This window comes from Cupressus sempervirens, chromosome 5 (assembly GCF_028749045.1).
Source record: "Cupressus sempervirens isolate cs-2001-9-10 chromosome 5, ASM2874904v1, whole genome shotgun sequence".
NCBI classification, from domain to species: Eukaryota; Viridiplantae; Streptophyta; class Pinopsida; order Cupressales; family Cupressaceae; genus Cupressus; species Cupressus sempervirens.
Window position 1 is genome coordinate 315,434,823 of NC_143122.1, and position 20,697 is coordinate 315,455,519.

The 20,697-nt window shown below is 34.5% G+C and overlaps 1 protein-coding gene across 1 annotated transcript in view; it reads left to right on the forward strand.

Annotated features, from left to right (window-relative positions):
* LOC149555911 (putative methyltransferase At2g41040, chloroplastic) overlaps positions 1-20,697 on the forward strand; it is a 63,942-nt gene that overhangs the window by 34,396 nt on the left and 8,849 nt on the right. The window contains exons 4-6 of the mRNA XM_089830008.1: positions 6,795-6,876; positions 6,988-7,181; positions 7,292-7,403. Of these exons, the coding sequence (XP_089686134.1) occupies positions 6,795-6,876; positions 6,988-7,181; positions 7,292-7,403 (388 nt within the window). The remainder of the gene's footprint in view (positions 1-6,794; positions 6,877-6,987; positions 7,182-7,291; positions 7,404-20,697) is intronic.

Below are 20,697 nucleotides of genomic sequence, written 5' to 3' on the forward strand. Positions count from 1 at the left end.
TACGTCCTATTTATAGTAAGTGTCAGATTAGGACATTTGATTAGGCCAGTTGGTAGGACAACTATTCCTAGGTGGTTGGTGACTGCATAAATTAATAATATCATGTCGGCTGAAGGCGTTTAAGGATGCTATTTCAAACAACGTTAAAATATCAAAGCTAAACTCTAATAAAATGATTTATAAAGTAACTTAATATTGGTGCCTAGGGAGTTATAGGATGTTGATTTAAAATACGAATAAAGTGACTTTGTTTTGGGCACCCAAGGAGACATAAGGTTAATTCAAAGTCAAATTAAAAAATGCAAATACTAATAATTTAAAGGGCACTTTTGGAGCATATTTGGATATGCTGACTATTATTTTCTGATATTTCTCTCCGATGAGAAGAAAACCTTCTTAATGATGAACTTCCTCTTGGAGAACACTAGTTTTGCTGGTGAAAGATCTACCCTAGCTGGTATATGTTGGAGATACCTTAGAGTTATCACAGTTTTTTCACTCCTTGGTTCAATAAATTTTGAAAGTATCTTTCATAGACAAATTTGTAGGAGGCTTGATTATATTACATAATATGTGGATTTTGGATGCTTAAGCAGGCATTGTCATTCTTGATATTTGAAAGATTAATATTGAGAGAAAACATAGATATTCTTCACATTTTGGCTGCTACATTTTGTTACTTTGCACTGATATATTTGTCATCTTCATGCATAAGCTCTCTATAGCCTTGGTTGTGTCATTTATTTCTTGGCATGAAGCTTCTTTGATCTTGGAGTAAGTATTTAATTGGAAGAAAATACTTTCATTGACGTAGGAGATCTTACGTTGGTGCAATCCCTATTCATGATGCAAGCTGTTGTTACTTGTTTAGCATGACTAGTTCATACATTTGCAAGTTTTGGTGGACAAAATGACAAGGAACGAATAAGGACAAAATGTAAGGGAAATCACACCTTAAAAAAGACAAGCTGCGCGATCATTTTAGGAAGTAAGGTGTTAATGTTCGCTAGGTGCCATTCCATATGGTGCTTTTCCATTTGGAATACTAAGCGTGGGTCCCTTTTTGCTTAACAATTTTTGAAAAGTGACTCGTTAAGAATGTTAGCTTCTTAGTGAATTTGAAACATCTAAATGGTATCTATTTATCTATCTATATATATAACCTATCTTAAACTTATACCGGTTTCTCATGAATTATCATTCTCATATAATATAAGGTATTCGTATCTTATGTGTTTGTATTAATTCGTCAAACCTTTGTTATCTCACACCGATTTAGCATCGCGTGTTGTTACCTTGACTCACACTGATTGAGTATCGGGTGTCCCTGCATTAGTTCATAGACCGATTAAGTAATCATTTATTATGTCGTGTTACTCACTGATTAATATTGGTTATCTTGCGGTTAGTTTTGATACAGTGCAATTATGTATATATTGAGGCATGATCACGTAGGGTCATGCCCCTACGTGATTATGTTTCAACATATATATACTTGCCCATTTCAATCTGCAGATCATATCAATTAAAAGTGGTAATATCTATCCCAGATTTACATCAGAATACAACTACTCATACATCAAAGATATATTAGATTCATATATTCAGGAAATATTCTCATAGACATTGATAGTAATTATGTTCAGATTCACACAAAAGGAAGAAATCAAGGATTCGAATAGAAACTCAAGTTTTCTCCAAGATCAAAGTAATCTCAAGCAGAAATTATATTTGTTTAGTCTCCTCCAATCAAGATCTAACAAACTTTACATGGTATTAGAGCCAGATTGGTAGAGAGACTTTCAAATTTAATCTTGAAACAAAAGCAACAATATGTCAAATCATGTTAGAGTAGAGGACAAGATTGAAGGAACAAAAAATTTCTTCTCTTCGAAAATTCGAATTATTACAATTCTTGAAGAACTGGAACTAGAATCCTTCATTGAATCTGATATTTCGATACCTGAAGATGAGCCAGAAAAAGCCAATTGGGAAAGATGAAATAACAAAGCCAGAAAAATCATTGTTGATCCAGTGAAAGATCATATTCTTCCATCCATCTCAAATCTCAAAAAGGCATTCGAAGTATTCAAAACAATTAAGGATACATTTGAAATCAACAACTCAAGTAGATTGATTACATTAAAAAATCAACTGATGAATACAAAAATGAACAAAGGAGAAACAATCTCTTCCTACTTTGGAAAAATTTCCGAAATAAAAAATCATCTATCTTCTATTGGAAGCAAAGTAGAAGACCAAGAACTATCCATAATAGCACTTAGAGGATTACTGATATCTTGGGAAGCATTTATTCAGGTCGTCAGCAGACTTTCAATACCAGCTTTTGATCAATTGAAAAATGATTGCACGTCAGAAGAATCTAGACTAATTTCTAGAGGGATCATTTCAAATCAAGAGGGAGAAAATCAAGCTCTTTTCCCAGTCTCTAACAACAAAGGGAAAAAGAGAAAATTCAAAGGAAAGAAATACGACAAAAAGAAAGGGAATAGTAATTACAAAAGAAATGACTTCTCCAAAGTTAAATGTTATAAGTGTGAGAAATTCGGACATACCTTCAGAAATTGCTTGAAAGGGATAAAATCCTAGCTTCTTTAGCCGAAACGAAAAATGGATGAAAATCTGTTATTCTACTCAGCCCTATCAAGTGAGATGAAATCAAATGAAAATGTATGGATAATAGATAGTGGTGCTTCCCGACGTATAACAGGATTCAGAAATAAGTTTGAAATCTTTGGAAATTATCTCACTGAAGGAGTCACCATTGGAGACAACTCAACCTATCCAGTAAAAGGAATTGGGGCCTGTTCTATACAACTAAGGACTGGGGTTACACTAAAATTGAAAGATGTTCTTTTTGTATCGGGCATAAAAAGAAATCTAGTATCAATCTCTGGACTTGCTGATGAAGGGTTTCAAGTCACCTTCAATGAAGACAAGGTTTTGTACTGGCCTAAAAATACCAATCTAAAAAATGCTATCACCATAGGGACTAGAGATGGGACCCTATATAAACTGTGCAAGATTCAAAAGCAAGCCCTCAGCCATGAAGTCACAAATTCTAATGAAGTATGGCATAGAAGGCTCAAACATATTGGATTCAACTCACTTCCAAATGTAGAGAAAATCACCATTGGAACACCTAGTCTACATTCAAAACATATAGGCACCTGTAAAATAGGTTATATTACGTCTGTATAACCATATAGTTAATGTTCCTTAATCAGTGAAATCATCCAAGGCAGCTAACATTAATTTTTACCAGAAAAAAAATTCTCAAGATTAGAAAATGTTTTTGATGCAGACCTTTTGTTATTCAGATTTCTTTTGATATGAAGGTCATCATTTTAAAATGTTAATTGGCTGTGCTACCTTTCATTGGAAGAGACATGCACTGAGGGGCTGTGTTTTCACTTGCAAGCTGCAGGTTGTGGCATGGACATGTTTTTTGTCAATGTATGAATATTCCTTTGCATTGGACCAAGGGAGCTATGAAACCCGAGTTGATATTGAATTTTTTTTCTGATGGTTTTGCTCATATTTTAAATATTTTTGTGTCTGTAAGCCCTCTTGAGTTTGATCCTGGATATTTTGTATTGTGGTGCCCCAAAACATGCTAATTCATACTGTGTAACAACTGGTTTTCTCGGGTCAAATTTTAACTTCTATGATAAGCATAGAATACAGTTTTAACTTCGACTTCATAAGAAGGTAGTTACATCATTCATGTTCATGTGAAGAAGATTACCGTTAAAGTCAGTTAAACAAAATTTCTTAACTAAATACTTGAAATACCTTTAAATGAAATTACTTCAGAAATTGAAATCACATACTTCGGAAAAAACTGAAACTGAAATTCATCTAAGTATGCTTCTACAACCACCGGGTTAGTCCACAAATATACTATAACAATTTCTCAAATTGACTGCTAACTCAAAAATCGTTTGATGAATACCACTAAATATCAATATAACTTAAATTAGGGCATCACATATCATCTTACCAATTAGGGCATCAATTACCATCGATTTATTTAGGGCTTCTGGTACTACTTTACCACTTAGGGCTTTCGTGACCACGGATTCAATTTAGGGCTTCCGCAACCACGGATTCAATTTAGGGCTTCCGCAACCACGGATTCAAGTAGGGTTTTCGATACCACGGATTCAATTAGGGCTTCTAGTACCACCATATCAATTAAGGTTCCAGCTGTCACGCAATCAATTAGGGCTTCGGATTTCTTTTCCTTCCGATTGCTTATCTATGACAATTTCTCAAGATTAGATAATTACTTATATTCAATATTCATTTATATGAAGTAAAATGATGATAACAATAAAATACCTCAATTTAATCTTACCTTCTCATAAACAAAAATGATAATACCTGTTTCCGATAAACAATTGATTTCATGGCTTATCTTTGTTTGACGCATATCTTGAGAGAGGTGAAACATTGCCAGGGGCTTTACCACCCAACCTTGGACCACAATATCCCCACATGATCTCTAATGAGAAAGGCCCTCCCTACCCGGAATTGACAGGGATCATTTTACCATCCACTGGGCATCATGATATATATAACATGCCATGGAACTTGGCAGCAGGAGATCACCATAACAGGAAACTTGCATGAGCTATTATTTAATTCATAGTAAAGGATAAATATTGAAATGTCATAACTGATACTGGTTCATATTATTGATGATTCCTTCTCACACCTTATCACCCATCTTCTTGGCTACACAGCCGAGTGAGTTCCAGATAATCGGAATTTTTGGAGCACACGACTCTATCAAGTATTCAAGATGATTACAACATCCATCATCTCACATTCTGTGTTTACATAACTATGTTCTTTAAGATCCCAAATCGGAATGTTTAGAGTAATTAAATTAGTCATAACTGATTACTCTTAAAAGAAAATATCATATCAAGATCTCCTCTCTTTTAAAAAGGTTCAGTTGAATCTCGTAGAAAGATTTGCTTCAATCTACTTGAAGCTTTTAAAAGATACTTCATTTACCTAAATGACCTCTTTATTTTATATTTATTTTATTTTAATGAAAAAATGAGATATGGATGGTTGAAAGAACGGTTTACATATTAAATACTCCATGTATTTAATCGAGATAAATCACATTGAACAACGGAGAAAGCATATTCATAAACTGATGAAAACCAACCCAAACAATGTGAATCCAATTTGTCAATGACGAAGCCCTTTCAAAACGCAATAAGATCTATGATCTCATTCAATCAAGAAAACCTCAATTAATAACACAATCCGTAGAGCATTTTAATTGAACTAGTAACTTGCTCTTTGAAAAAAGAGAGAAAATTCTTGATAATATATATTCAACGGTGGAAACCCCATATAAAATGAATAACACAATTTCATGCATCGCACAACAAATCTGTACGCGGTGAAGCCCGATTTAAAAAAAATCCATATAAACACTGACATCACTCAAACAAGGTAAAGTCCAACTAAACAAAATCCAACCCGAGTCATTTATACTAATCCAGTAGATGAAAATGCAAACATACCTTTGCTTTGGTTTCAACACGGCCTTCAGGGATTGAAAGCAAGTAGACAAGTGACGGCAAGCCATTCTCCCACACCCGGGATTCACTAAATTGCAGGCCTGGCTCTGCGAGGTGATTTCTATATATGATATGAAAGCCCTGCACTTGAATAAGTCTTGTTTTTCTGAATTATTACCCACGGCAAATATAATAGGGAGGTTTGGCTAACATGAATTCAATCTCTTGAGCTCCCCCCTCTTGGTTCCGGCGGTAATCGTTTTTAAAGATTGAAGAAAAAGATCTCATCTATTGAAAACGTCTATGGGAGTCTAATAAATTAATTATAAAGTGCCCAACTCTAAGGCTTCTCACCATTGCAAGAAACTATATGAATTCCACTCAAATCAAAAACTTTTAAAAGGAAAATAAACTTTGAAAAATAATTACACAATTCAAATTATCAAATGATTAAATCCATCTCCCCGCCAAGTATTACCATTAAAAAGCAAGGAATATGAAAAGCAAAGAGTTGGAAAGTTATAATTCGGAAATTATAATAATTGAAATGTTATTTAAATTCGAACATCATAAAAGTCTTCTAGGCAACATTACTTTATTAATTTTTAAATTATAATAGTGCCAAATCATTTTATATTTAAAAGCACGTAATTAAATATTTATTAAAAAAAATAATATAACGAAGGATAAATTAAAATCCTTTAAGATACGTTTTATATTTAAACTCAATTATTTTAATTAAATTATTAAATAACTCCTGCGAATCCTGCAGATGTAATTCTCTTTCAGATCGCTAGATCTTTTATCCGTCTGCCTAGTGATGGTGATGCCCTGCCAAATTCTTTTCTGACAATGCTTCCACCCCTTCAACATGCTCCCTACAAGGAATTCCTACGTAATTAGATTATAAATTATTTAATCTTAAATAACCATAGCAATTAACCTTTCATCTTAATTCCATGAATTTACAATCAACGATCAACTAACATGTCCTCTTCACTTGAAATCATAACAACCATCTTACCATTTCGCCAGATTATATCAAATAAAACTGCCAACTGACATCATACAAACCTCAACGGCTATATTTCAAGCTAGGTCAAAAATTGGGATGTAACATACTGACACCTTTTCATTTTCTTCATAAAGTTTTGATATTTCAGCTAAAATCTTTAGATGTTTATTGATCTGCACTAGCTTATGTGTTTATAATGTTTTTATATGCAGGAGTCCAATTGTATCATTTGTGTATGAGAGAGGCTGGCGTCAGCGATTTGCAACTAGTGGCTTTCCAGGTCCAGATGAAGAGGTACAATTACCACCTGTTGATTGTTTGATTTTTTATTTTTTTTATAAAGAATCTTGGTACCTCATTCTCCTTCTACCATCTGATTGAATATTCTTTTTCTTTTTGGTGCAGTTCAAAATGGCACAAAAGTATTTTGAACCGGCTGCTGGTGGCTTACTTGTGGATGCGAGTTGTGGAAGTGGCCTATTTTCTAGGCGATTTGCTAAGTGTGGGATTTACTCGGGGGTAGTTGCCCTAGACTTTTCAGAAAATATGCTGCGTCAGTGTTATGAGTTTATTAAAGGAGATAAAGATCTGGTCAAAGGGTATGCCATTTTAAAACTAATTCTTGTGCTCATTCTAGCTATGTTTGCCTTCTTACAGCTCGGAAAATGAAGACTATTGCATTATTTTCAGAATTGATTTGTTCCCTCAGGAACCTTGCCCTTGTTAGGGCAGACATTTCAAGGCTTCCTTTCACAACAGCTTCTGTTGATGCTGTGCATGCGGGTGCTGCAATACACTGTTGGCCATCTCCTTCGTCTGCTGTAAGAACTGCAATCTTTGCACTCAAAATCTGCCAAAAGAAGAATACTTGCCTGGAATTTTAATCTGTTTATTTTTAAATCTTTTTTTGTTTCGTTGTTTTCACATTTTATGGTTTGGCATTGATATCTAGATGTATTTGCTCACATCTGTAGACACATCAAAACTTTTTTTTCCTTAAGCGGTGTCTTAAAATAAGGTTTGCCACTAAAAGTTGGTTTCAATTCTTTTACACAAAGTTACCAGTGTTTTTAGGATATTCAAATGGTTCATATTCCATGTGATTCAAAAGTGTTTTTATAGAAAGAATAGAAAACAATGAATTTGGGATTGGGAAAGTACAACTAGCTTAAGGGAAGGTTGAAAAATATGACCATTTCAATTGGAGAGGTTTTGCGGGAAAATAGGTGGAAACGCAAACCATCTATTATTTGATAGAGAAATGTATTATAGTAGGAGAAAAAAGATTACAAGTTCCATTTCAGAGTGTATAGTCTAAACACGAATGATACATAAGAGTGCTTTTAAAGACCACTAACTATAAAATTTATCAGCAATTTCTAAACAGAGGTAAAGAGAAGTACAATAGTATTAGAAGGGCACAAGAAAAAGAGCAGAGCAGATCTTGCTTTTAGTATCCGAGTCTCTGATTGCTGTGGTGTTGATCTTTCCCAATATTAGATTGGGGGCTTGCATGATCCTCTGCATTCAAAGGCCAGCTGATAGCTTCTTCCATTGTGCCCCCTCCTTGATCCAGCCAGGCATCAGATTGACTGATGCCTTCATAAATTTGATCATTTTTCATGGCATCGGCTTTACCATTCCTGAAATTGTGCAGAATTGAATGAGGTCTGGCAGCATTGTCTTTTCAAATCTTCTAAGTATTGAGTGACTCTCAATGAAATCCATTTTGAATTTTAAATGGGCCTGATAGAAAAACCTAAGCATGGAACGACTCTCATTTACTGTGTGACATAGTTGGAGATGTGTGTCTGGTTATCTTTTAGGGCTTAAAGGTTCCCTATAAGCAAGCTGAAGTGATGATGGGTATTAATTTTGTGGGGTTATTTAAACTCATGGACTTTGAGCAAATCACTCAGAGTATCCTTGATGGTAGCAAGAGCAATATGGCTGGACTAATCCTAAAAGTTAGAATGTTGAAGTTGGTGCAGCGTGGCTAGTATTAGGTTGAAATTCATAGTTTTTCATTCAATCTCGGAATTCAGCAGGTTTATAAATTTTAGAGCGAGTATATTGGTCAAGGGGCAGAAATAAATTATATTAATGTCCAGAGATGACAAAATGTAGGCCAATGGGACTGTAGGATACATCATTTGACAATAGAACATTCTAGGAAGAATGAACCAAGTAAATAATAAAAGTACTAAGATAAAATTAAACACTTTTCCACTAACAAATAGCAATGGAGGGCAAATAAGAGGTCCAAAAGCGTGTCCTAATGAAGATTGGAAGATCATCAAATATATTTGCCTGTGTCTCGAATGGAGGAATCATTTGAGTGATTATTGCTCACTGTGAAAGATATGATAATGCTTGATGGGGATCCAAGATCAGGGAGGTGAGGCTAGGACATCCTAGGTGGAAGTAAAGGACTTCCTCTAGGAACTCCCCTAACATCCAAGGTCAGGTGTTGGACAGAGGAATTCTGTTCAATTTTGGAAGGATTGATATCTGCCGATGGATTAGAGGGGAAGGAGAGGCATAGCAAAGCATTGAACACCCTGTTGGAGGTGTTAATTTAACTGGATTGGTGAATGGGAGACAAAGCAGATGGGGATGGTCCATATTATTATACTAGTGTTATTAATCTCAGAAGAACCAATCAGATCATTAAGAGCATCTATTTTACAGTTTACACACAGTTAAGTCACTACATTGAGACTTCTTATCAGATATTATTGTGACAGCACCTGGTTGCACCTTCTGGGTTCCACCTGTTTCTGTTTTATGCTTTTAAAGGCCTGTGCCTGAGCTCTATACATTTGCAGATGAAATATTGAAGCTGTGTTTTGCTTAACTATTTCAATTTTTTCTTATAACCCTTTTCAAATGAATGCCATCTTTGATATGAGCTCTTCAAAGCTGGATGTCTAGTCCGAAACTTCGTTGGAAGTAATGGAATTCAGAGCACTATACATTGTTGAATCATGAAGGGAACAAGGGATATCACCTAATCACAATTCATCTTGGAGATCCTACTGAATAAATCATACATCATTGCAGCATCGTTAATAAATTCTGTAAGGACATTTGAGGTAAGCAAAAGGAGATATAAGGGAAGTAGAAGTCGATACAAATAGAATTCAGTCTCTGAAGATGCAATCTGCCCAATGTATTTAGATGATGCTGCTCATGATCAACCATTGTATTAAATAAGCCTTATTGAGTTTTATGAGCAGAAGAAATCCAATACATGGCACTGATAAAATCCATTTTTATCATGCCAATAGCAAGAAACGATTCTGGTGGTTGATGCTGTGCAGCTAGCGATAAACATCTCATTTAGCCCCAACTGATAATACTGTAGATAAGGGAGACACTAAATGTAAAGGAGTCATATCAGTTGTTATGTTGTCTTTGATGGCAAGCCTAAGTAGGTAAGACATTATGCTAATTCATTAAGGTGCCAAATCATTTGACGGATGTAGTGTCGATTGATGAAGAGGATTTGTAAAGATGGAATGGAAGAAAGTATTGATAAATATGAGGATTTCAATGGGCATTTGATGAGTTAGACTTTGATAGTATAATGTTGATTTGATTGTTTTACATGATTTGTTAAGTGTTGAGATCATGTATAAGCAAGATATGATGGTTGACAAAGAAGGAAAGAAGTCATGAAGTGGAAAGACAAAGAAACAGTAAGTTGCACTGTGCTAGTCAGTGAGGTCAGTAAATGAAGGTCTAATGGTCACCGAGCTATCACAGTAGTCACCGAGCATATGGAAAGTGAGTTAAGAATGATTAGTATTAACTAAGCAATAACAGTGTTAACCGAGCTTAGTATTGACCGAGCGAGTGTAGTATTAATTGAGCAAGGAAAAAAATGAACAATTTTGAGAAGATTGAATTGAAGGCCGATGTTTGATAAAAATATGGATTGTTTGAGAAATTTCTAAGGAAAGGATGAAATTTGTTATGAGATCTACGGTTGGAGAAATTCAAAGAAGATCGTATGATGGAGATTTATTGATTAGATAATGAAGCTCAAAGTTCAAGGTGAAAGCGTGATACCCAAGCCTCTAGACTCAATGTATCCGAGCTGGATGATAATCGGATGTTTGTAATTAAGCGGCAAAATGTTGGAGAATTTGGTGAAACGACAATAAGTTGTCTATTTAAGGGATGAACAAGATGTTCATTGTTGCTGATTAAGTCATTTGTTAAGAAGTTAGAAGGTGACACCGAGCAGAGCAATGTTGTGAAATCTAGCAAGTGAAGTGCGAAGTTGATGTGTATGTGAGTGGACCAGCCAGAAGGAAGAAAGAGGAAGAAAAGAAGAGAAAGAATTTGCGAACTGGAGATCTAAAACAACAAAGGTAGTTGCATTACTTATCAGATCACTTCATTATTACTCTCTAACAATTGTAGCAGAAAATATCTTAACCGAGTGGATTTAACATTCTTATTTGTAAATCCTTTTAAGGTGACATTCCTTTGAATGTTTGTAAGCCCTTTAGAGCAGACCACTCAAATTGAGGAATGATAAGGTCTAGATGATCTTTGGTGCAAATCCCCTAACATGGTCACATTAACAATGTGTATGTAACCTTTAACCAGGTTGGTTCCTAGGCGGTTTTTCACTTTACAAGGTTTCCACGTTAAAATACTTGTGTCAAAATGTGTGGATGTCGATTGTGTTGCATGTTTATTTCATGCTGCAACTCGGTATATGAAGTTAATGAGGTTTACAACTAACTCTGATACTTAGTATATAAGCTAACAGTTTACTGGCAAAGATTGAATAAGTTACAAGTGTGAAGTTTTGATCTGTTACCGAGCTTGTTATTGAAAGGTGAAATTGTTAAGTTGTTGAAAAGTGTATTAAGGACTTGAGGATAACTGATTCACTCCCCTTCTCAGTTATCTAACAAGTAGAAGTGGAGACGAATATAATTCAGTCTCTAAAGATGCAATCTGACCAATATGTTTAGATGGTGCTACTCATGATCAACCATTGTATTAAATAAGCCTTATTGAATTTTATGAGCAGAAGAAATCCAATACATGGCACGAATAAAATGGATTTTTATTATGCCAATAGCAAGAAGCGATTCTGGTGGTTGATGTTGTGTAGCTAGTGATAAACATCTCATTTGGAATAAATTTCAGATTGCTTATGTTAAGACCCTAATAGTGCTGGAAGAGCTGTTCTGCATCAGGCTAAGAAAACCATTTTTTAGGCAGTGCAAAAGGGAGAACAAAACTCTTTTATGCTGAACTTTACTTGACTTGGATTTAACAGAAGGAATTCTTTGTCATGTAGCAAAAAGGAGGATGAATTTGGTGGCATTTAGGAGTGAATACTGAGTTGACTTTCACACAGGAACTGAAATCTAAACAAAAATCTTGACTCTGCAACTAGGAATGAGCAGTGTAAAGAAGTTGACATGGCAGCTCCATGTCACTCCCTCTTGATTGTGTGAAAGTGTTTACTTTGCATTGAGTAAGGGAGAATGTCTCATTTGCCTATTGGGCTTGTACATGTTGCCACCATAGTGGTTTAACAGGTTTGCATAGCTGACATGGTGAGGTAGACTAGATCAATGCAAGCCTTAGCTAGTACACACATGATCTAGTTGGTGTTGGGTATGATTTGCTAAGAATTCATGAGGCTGGATTTATGGAGCTATTTAGTATAGAAGTCTTGAGAAAGGGGATCGCATGACAAGAGTGGGGGGTGGTAGATGGGCAAATTGAAATTACCTTGGATCATCTTGTATTCTCATTAGAAATATTTGTTCGGCAGATAATTTGAAGGATACCTATGAGACGAGGTCAAGGAGTTGCATGTGGAGGATCATTTAGGTTGAGTGGAGGTAAATATGTTTTTCATAGGAGGTTGGATATTAGTTATTAATATAATTATATGCCTTCTTATATGTCATCCTAGCATCAAGAATTTTTGTGAGATAAAGAGAGGTAGAGAGAGGGGATAGAGGAAGAGTGATAGGGAGAGAGATAGTTCTAGAGTTCAAGGCAGACAAAGAGTCAAATAGACAACAAAGTAATCCTGATAGGAGCCTGCTGATTACTGAAACTTGACTGTACAAAAAGTTATAAGATCTTCTAAACCCTAGAATTTGCATTTTAACTCCTAGAGATCTGAAATCACACTCAAACATCCTAACAATATATATATGAAATGTAACTTAAAAAGTATAAGAAGGGAAAAAATATATTGAAATGTGACTTAAATCTTATTTCATGTATATATTCTACTGAACTAAAGAGAATGAGATTGACTTGAAGGCAAAGATGGGGAGCTAAGTGTTACATTTCATATATATTTTGGAATCACAAGCCCAAAAAGCAATAAGTTTTTTGGGACTTAAGCAAGGAAAAAAAATAATTTTAACCGAGTTTGAGCTTCCAAACATAGACGCAGCAAGTTCGGCGAGTCTTTGAGACTTGATGAGTCTCACCCAAGACTTGACCAAGTTAGAGTCCATGCCTCTCAAATTCGATGAGGATCACCCTGCTCAAGAACTCATTGAGTCTCAGCACGTTTGGGAACTATGCTTTTAATGGGAAGCATCTGGAGAGAATTGTGCATGATAAGAACCATATCAATGTTTAGGATCCTTTTGAGATCCATAGTTAGAATGAAAATGATGAAAGATTATGGCTACAAAACTCATTATACAAGTAGTACTGCTATGAAGTCCAGGTAGGAAGCCCATGATATGATTAAAACCTAATTATTTCCATTGTCCAATTATATTCCGCAATAGGTGAAAATATTTAATGAGTGAAACAAGAAAATAAAAATAAATTATAATTATGATATTATAACTCAATCAAATTTTAAATGACTGAATAATAAGACACAGTGCAAAGTTGTGCCTGGTCCCATCCTGTCTTTGATCAATGCCACTGTTCAAGTTGATGGGATGTGTTCCAATCTCTGTTACTTTGGTTAGAGGTACCTCATGAAGTGGTTTTCCTTAGACAAAACATTTTTGTATGAAATGAATTTTTACTTTTGTGGATGTAGAATGATATGTTGATGCTAATTTAATCATTTTGATTCAAATATATGCGGAATGCTCAGTTAATCTAGGGTTAATATATCTCTTTTTTTTATGTAGTTGACCATAGGAAGCCATGGAACTTGCAAAGGGATGGGGGTCTATGCTTAGGGACAGCTTGAAAACCTATTGTTCAAAAACTTGAGAATGGAATGAGCAAGAGTTCATCGTGTATAATGATTGAATAATAATATCATAATTGTAATTAATGGATTCTCTCTTGCACGTCCTTTTTGATTGTTTTTGATATAAAAAGCAGCCAAAAACAAGGGGTTGACCCATTACAAAAACAAGGCCCCGAAGAGCACACGATTATACTGGGGGGGGGTTGATCAGTATAATAATGATATTGCCAATTTAAAACTTTTATCCACATAAGTAACTTCAAATAACTATAAATGCTGAAATCAATAAATATGCACATGAACACAATGACACAAAGATTTATGTGAAAACCCAATGCGGGAGAAAACCATGGAAAATAAATGCTTTCTTATATAATATTTTTTTTTACAAAGTTTTGTAGGCTACGACCTACTAGAGGCTCCAACCCCTATATGAACATTGACTCGCTGGAAGCTCCAACTCCCACACTTCGCAAGCACCAACCTACTAGAAGCACCAACCCCTACTACTTATCTTCGTGAGCACCAACCCACTGCACACAAACCCCCTTTTCCACCCTGACAATGTTTCTCACTCAACTGATCATGGATACTTTTATTTCACAACTATCTTCAATATGATATTAACTTATCTTCAAATTAATTTTATGTATGCTATAAACATACATTCACATCTAATGATATGTTCCTCTTATAAAAACGAGCAGCAATCTCCCTTGTTTTCTTTGATTATTCTAATAAGCCACCTTTTTATTCTCGTTACTCCACGTAATCTTGTTAGCTCTGACATATATATCATATATATATATGTAAATCAGATTATCTGATTTTATAAATTTCTCTTATTCCTTCTTATCTACTCCATCTCAATTTTCACATCTGTATAAAAATATAAATTCAGAGTAAATCTGAATGTATATTATATTTCTTAGACGATTAGTCTACCCCACCCTTTCTTTATTTCAAATATTTCTGCTTTAATATTCTCTTTTTCTTGTACACATACTTCACTTTATCTTGCTAAATGATACATCTCTCTTTATTTATACTTTAATGATAAAGGAATGTGATTTTTCAAATCCAAAAGTTACTTCTTTTTACAAATATATTACACTTCTTTTATTTATAATTAATATACACATACTTCACTTCATCTTGCTAAATGATACATCTCCCTTTATTTATACTTTAATGATAAAGAAATGTAACTTTTCAAATCCAAAAGTTACGTCTTTTCACAAATAAATCAGACATCTTCTATTTATAATTAATATTAGTTTAATTATAATTTTTAGATATCCAATCCCTTAACTTCTTTATTTGCACTTTCAATTTGAACTTGTATTACTTGCAAAGGTTACCATTCTTGGTGATTATATCTTTTCATGCAATTCTATTTGCCACTTCTCATCATTCCTTGTCATTACTCATTGCCTGACACTCCTGTTAAATGCAACATTAACGTCTTTGCCATATTAATGCTGTCTGGAACCTTATGATTTGTTTGATTACTCTGGATGTTGATGCCGTTATCTTCCATCCTATATTTGTCCATGTAAATTTGATAAGCATAGCCACTTGTTGTCAGTCTATACTTTCAAATAGATTCATTCTACGTTTGCTCTGTTAATAAACTTCACACGTTATTATTTACACTTTATGACCTGTGTGTTCACAGCCTTCATAAGTGACTCTTCCTCCTGTTAATTTATTGCCGAGTTTTGAATTTATGTGCCTGTAAAGTAATGCCATCGATAGTCTTTAATTTTATCGGGCTTTCAAGAATGTTATTGATAATTTCACAAACTTGTCGCTATCATCAATTCTTTTCAAAGAATAATTGTCTTTTATTTACTGGATACTCTTGGTTGATTAATTCATATCATTATGGCTACTGTGCATTGCTTGTTTTACGTGGCTGCTGGTATTCATCGGTACCTTTGTCTTCTATCTCTGCTTTCAAACATATCAATAACCTTCATTGTTGAGCTGCATACATATATCGGTTAATTCACTCTTTTTCACCATGACGTCTTTTATATCGTTGCTTCCTCTATATGCTCAATGTTGTGCATGGATTTATTTGTAGCTTTTATAAACGGTGAAAGATACCTGTTCGATGACTTCAATATTTGTTTGTTTATTGACTACTTTTGACAGCATGGACGAATCGACTCATTATATATATCACTGACAAAGATTTATTATCTCCAATAGTGTTGTTTATCTTCATTGTTACCTTGTCGCCTAAGTTGCGGATTTGGGTTAATGGATGCGGGCAAAAAAATTAAAATTCCCATTTGGGTTCATGGGTGGGTTTGTGAGTATATATATATGCATTATCTATACAAAAAAAAAAGAGAAACATGCATAATTGCAGAACGAAGTCATTTTACGCTATGAATATATGTTGCTTGATCACTGATCAATGCCAAATGTCAACGATAAGTATTAAATATTCACTCATTAATCTATCTTCATGATTGTAAAGAAAATAATACATTGAATTACTAAATGGTGAAATGAAATTGTAAAACATGGACTAGTTCATCAAATAATAAAGATTGAAACGTAATGATAAATGACAAGTGTTTAGTAGTTTATCAATGATCGTAGTATCAAATTCCCTTCAAGGGTCAAAAGGGTCATTAAAAAATGAGGGATTAATGGCTTCATCCCGCCTTCAACTATATCTAGATTCTCATCATTGGAACACAAACTGGTTCCACTAGTCCCAGATGCTGCTATATCATCCTCCTCTTCCTTGACATGAGAGATTAGATGAGTGAAATATTTTTTATTAGGGTTCCTTTTAGGGTTATGTAAAAGAAATATAAAAAAAACACTCTTTGAAGTTGTTTTGTTTCACATTTTGGACCATACTGTCCCGGGTCCTCTTGGGTTCGCTGTGGATTCGCTTGGGTTCGTTCCAGCACAAACTCAGGCGAACCCATAGTCTGAAATAAGGACCCTGCCTGGACCCGGACATGAATGCAGACCCGCGCGGACCAAGACCTGAATCCGGGCAGCAGGGGACAAATCCGGTAATGGAGTTTGTTGCAGCTTTGTGTGTTCGTTTCAAAAGAAGTGTTTTGTCACATACCCTTGGGCAACTGTCAAGATACACTTTCTATGTGCTTTTTATCCTTTACTTATTCCCCCTGCAGATTTGCTCATGACGTTTGGCTCATATTCGACTAATCGTTTTACTCTGCAAATTCATTGCCTTATTGGCTTCCAGTTATGGTGGATTTTACCATCTTTGACTTCATCCTATCATTTTAATATTGAGCTGACAGTGCATATGTTTGCTGCAAACATCACCGCTGCCTTTGACTCTCATCAAATCATCATTGTCTTGTTCATACTTTCATTGATATGATAGCATCATTTGATATTTCATCGTCCTCATTTTAAAACTCTTAATGAATATCTATGTGTTTTGTTATTTCTCTGACTGCATTTGTTGTCATGAATTATATCGCTGTTTCAACAATGAACTATATTTGCATTATTCCTTTAGGCATTCATAATTGCTGCCTCAGATACCCTTTCCATCATTACAGTTGTAGCACAGTAAATATGTGCAGAGTTCCCTGACTCTGTGAAAGGCTCTGCTTCATTCACTACTGCATTAGTATCCACCAATTGTTCTTCCATATCAATTCTTCCTTATTACACTCGACTTATTGTCACATAGTAACTTTCAATGTACATGGCTTTCATGATATATTCATTATATGCCATAGAGATTCATCTTTAGATATATAGTTTTGTCTCTTTCACCTTTTTTAAAAAATCTCTGTACTCGAATGGTATTCAATTTACATTTCTTTTAGTTATATTGTATTGAACTATAATGTAATGATATTATTGACAATTTCAACTGAGCATCCTTGACATCAATGACAATACTTCATCAATCTCCTAAATGTCTTTGACATCAATGACAATAATTCCATCAGGCCTAACAACATATAATCTGGCCATCAACAACACATAGGCAACACGACAGGTGCTAACTAGACTTAAAAATAAATTTGTCAATACAAAGCACAAAGACTTTTGCCCAAACAGAGTGGGCCAAACTCACACTGCAAGAGAAGAAAGGCTAGAGTTCTTTCTACGCTGTCCAATCATAGTCCAGGCGATACTATCCTTAGGCTCCCTGTTGATTGATAGCTTCAGTCGGATAACTGATTACTATACAATTCATAATTAGATACATAAAATATCTTCATATATAGAGAATTGGATAATTGTATTCTTTGTTGGAGAAGTTAATATGCATTTATAATAAATGAGATTGTCTAAATATATAAATATAAATATAAAATGTGTATACACACACACACACACACACACACACAAACTATTGTTATAAATCATATTAAATTGAGTCGGTTATGAAAACCGACCAACTGAACGGTGTAATGGTTTTCGGAGGCCATTAATAAAATGTTTTGAAAGGTTGTCGACTGAAGGACGTGACTTCATGGAGAGTCATGTCTCCCCATGGGCATGTTCCCACAAACACATTATTATAATCACTGCAGACTGGGAGATATAGAGACGACAAACACAAATGCATACAAGTCTTCAAGCGTTTTACATTTATCTTCTGCAACTAAAATGGATATATTGTACAAAACATAGTGCAATCAGACTTAATCTCTGATATTATTATTTCTATATATTATATATTGATAAATAATAACAATAATATATAAACAGAAATAAATATACTTTGCTAAATCTGATTATTGATTATTATTTAACCTGGTATCAGAGCAGGTGTAATAAAAGATCAGATCAAATTTCTATATTAAGAAAATTGACATAAATTTTTTGATATAAATATATTTTGGAAAATATTACACCTTTCATGATGGTGAATGGAATTAGACTTGAAGACAGACTTGTAGGTGCTTAAAATTTTGAAGCCTGGAAACTGCAAATGATGCTAATACTAAAAGAGCATGAGTTAAAACAATTGTGGAAAATTCTTCTAAATATAATGAGAATGATGAAAAGAGTCGATGGGAAAAGGACAACACTCGAGCAGTGAAATTATTGGTGGATGGAGTGAAAGATCACTAATTACAAGTGCGACTCTGTATATGATATGTTTAGAGCCCTAGAAGACATGTTTTGAGATCAATAACACTAGCAGATTTCTTGCTCTAAAAAATCAACTCTCTCATATAATGATGAATCAAGGAGAGACTACCACCTTATACTTTATGAGGATAACTGAATTAAGAAACCAACTCTCAACAATTGGTCACATCTATGATAGTAAGGAGTTAACTATGATAACCCTGAATGGACTTTCTATCTCATGGGAAAAATTTATACAAGGAATAAGTGCTCATTCCAAGTTCCCCAAATTAGATTGACCAAAGGCTAACTCCATTCAAGAATAGTGTAGACTAATATCTTGAGGAACTGGAATACATTCTACAAAAGATGATATTTAGGATCTCATGACTCAAGTCAACAAAAGAGGGAAGAAGACAAATCCAAAAAGAAAACGAGGCAAGGATTCAAATGGGAAACAATCATTCGAGAAAAGGAGGGATCTATCTAAAATGCAATGTTTTAGATGTGACAAATATGGTCATCTTGCAACAAAGTGTCCCGATAGGCTCAAAACTCAAGTCTCCTTCGCCGAAGTTAATGAAACAAACATGGATTCAAAGAAACTTGTATTCTATTCTGCCTTGTCCAATCAAGTCTCTAATAGACTTAACACTTGGGTGATAGATAGTGGATCTTCTCGACATACAACAGGCTTCAAAGAACATCTAGATTTTATAAAAGAAGACTATGATGATGAAATAACAATTGGAGATGATACAAGCTATCAATTAAGGGGAATTGGGATGTGCACTATCGACCTAAAATCTGGCATTGCACTTGAACTCACAGGACTACTATATGTACCTGGAATCAAAAGAATTTAGTATCAATTTCAGCACTTGAGGACAAGGGATACATAACTTTCATGGATGGAAAAGTTCTAGCTTGACCTAAGAACTTAAATTTGAAAAATGCTCATACTATTGGGATACGGCACGGATGCCTCTACAAACTATGTACTTCCCCATCTTCAACATTAATTCACGAGTCTACTAAAGAAAATGAAATCTGGCAGAGGAGACTAGGACATTTTCATTTTCGAGGATTACCTTCTTTAGAGAAGATGGTAACAAGATTACCTAAACTCAAACTTGAACATTGAGGAACATGTAGAGGTTGTGCATTAGGGAAGAATACTAAAAACATCTTTCACAATAGTGAAAGTAAATTTAAAAATGTACTTGAAACTATTCATGCTGATGTATGGGGACCTATGTCTATTCCCTCCTTTGGAGGATTTTTGTATTACATTATCTTTGTTGATGACTACTCTAGGAAGACATGGATATATTTTTTAAAATCTAAGGAATCTGAAGTAATTATTCTAAGGTTCAAAGATTATAAAGCACTAGTAGAAAACACATTAAAAAAGAAAATCAAAACCCTAAGAATAGATAATGAGAAGGAATACACATCAGAAATTTTTCAAACTTTTTGTAAAAATGCTGGGATTAAGAGGGAGTTATCTATTTCTTACAACCCCCAACAAAATGGAGTTGCAGAAAGAAAGAACAAAACCATTGTTGAAGCGACTAAAGCAATGATGCATGATCAAAACTTAGAAACCCACCTTTGAAAACCACCTTTGCGCTGAGGCTTATAGTGCTGTTGTATACATTTAGAATAGATGCCCTCACTCTCATCTTGAAAACAAAACTCCGAAAGAAGCATTCTTTGGAAAGAAACCCAATGTTAGTCACTTGAGAATATTTGGGTGTCTTGTTTACATTCATATCCCTAAAGAGAAAGAGCAAAAC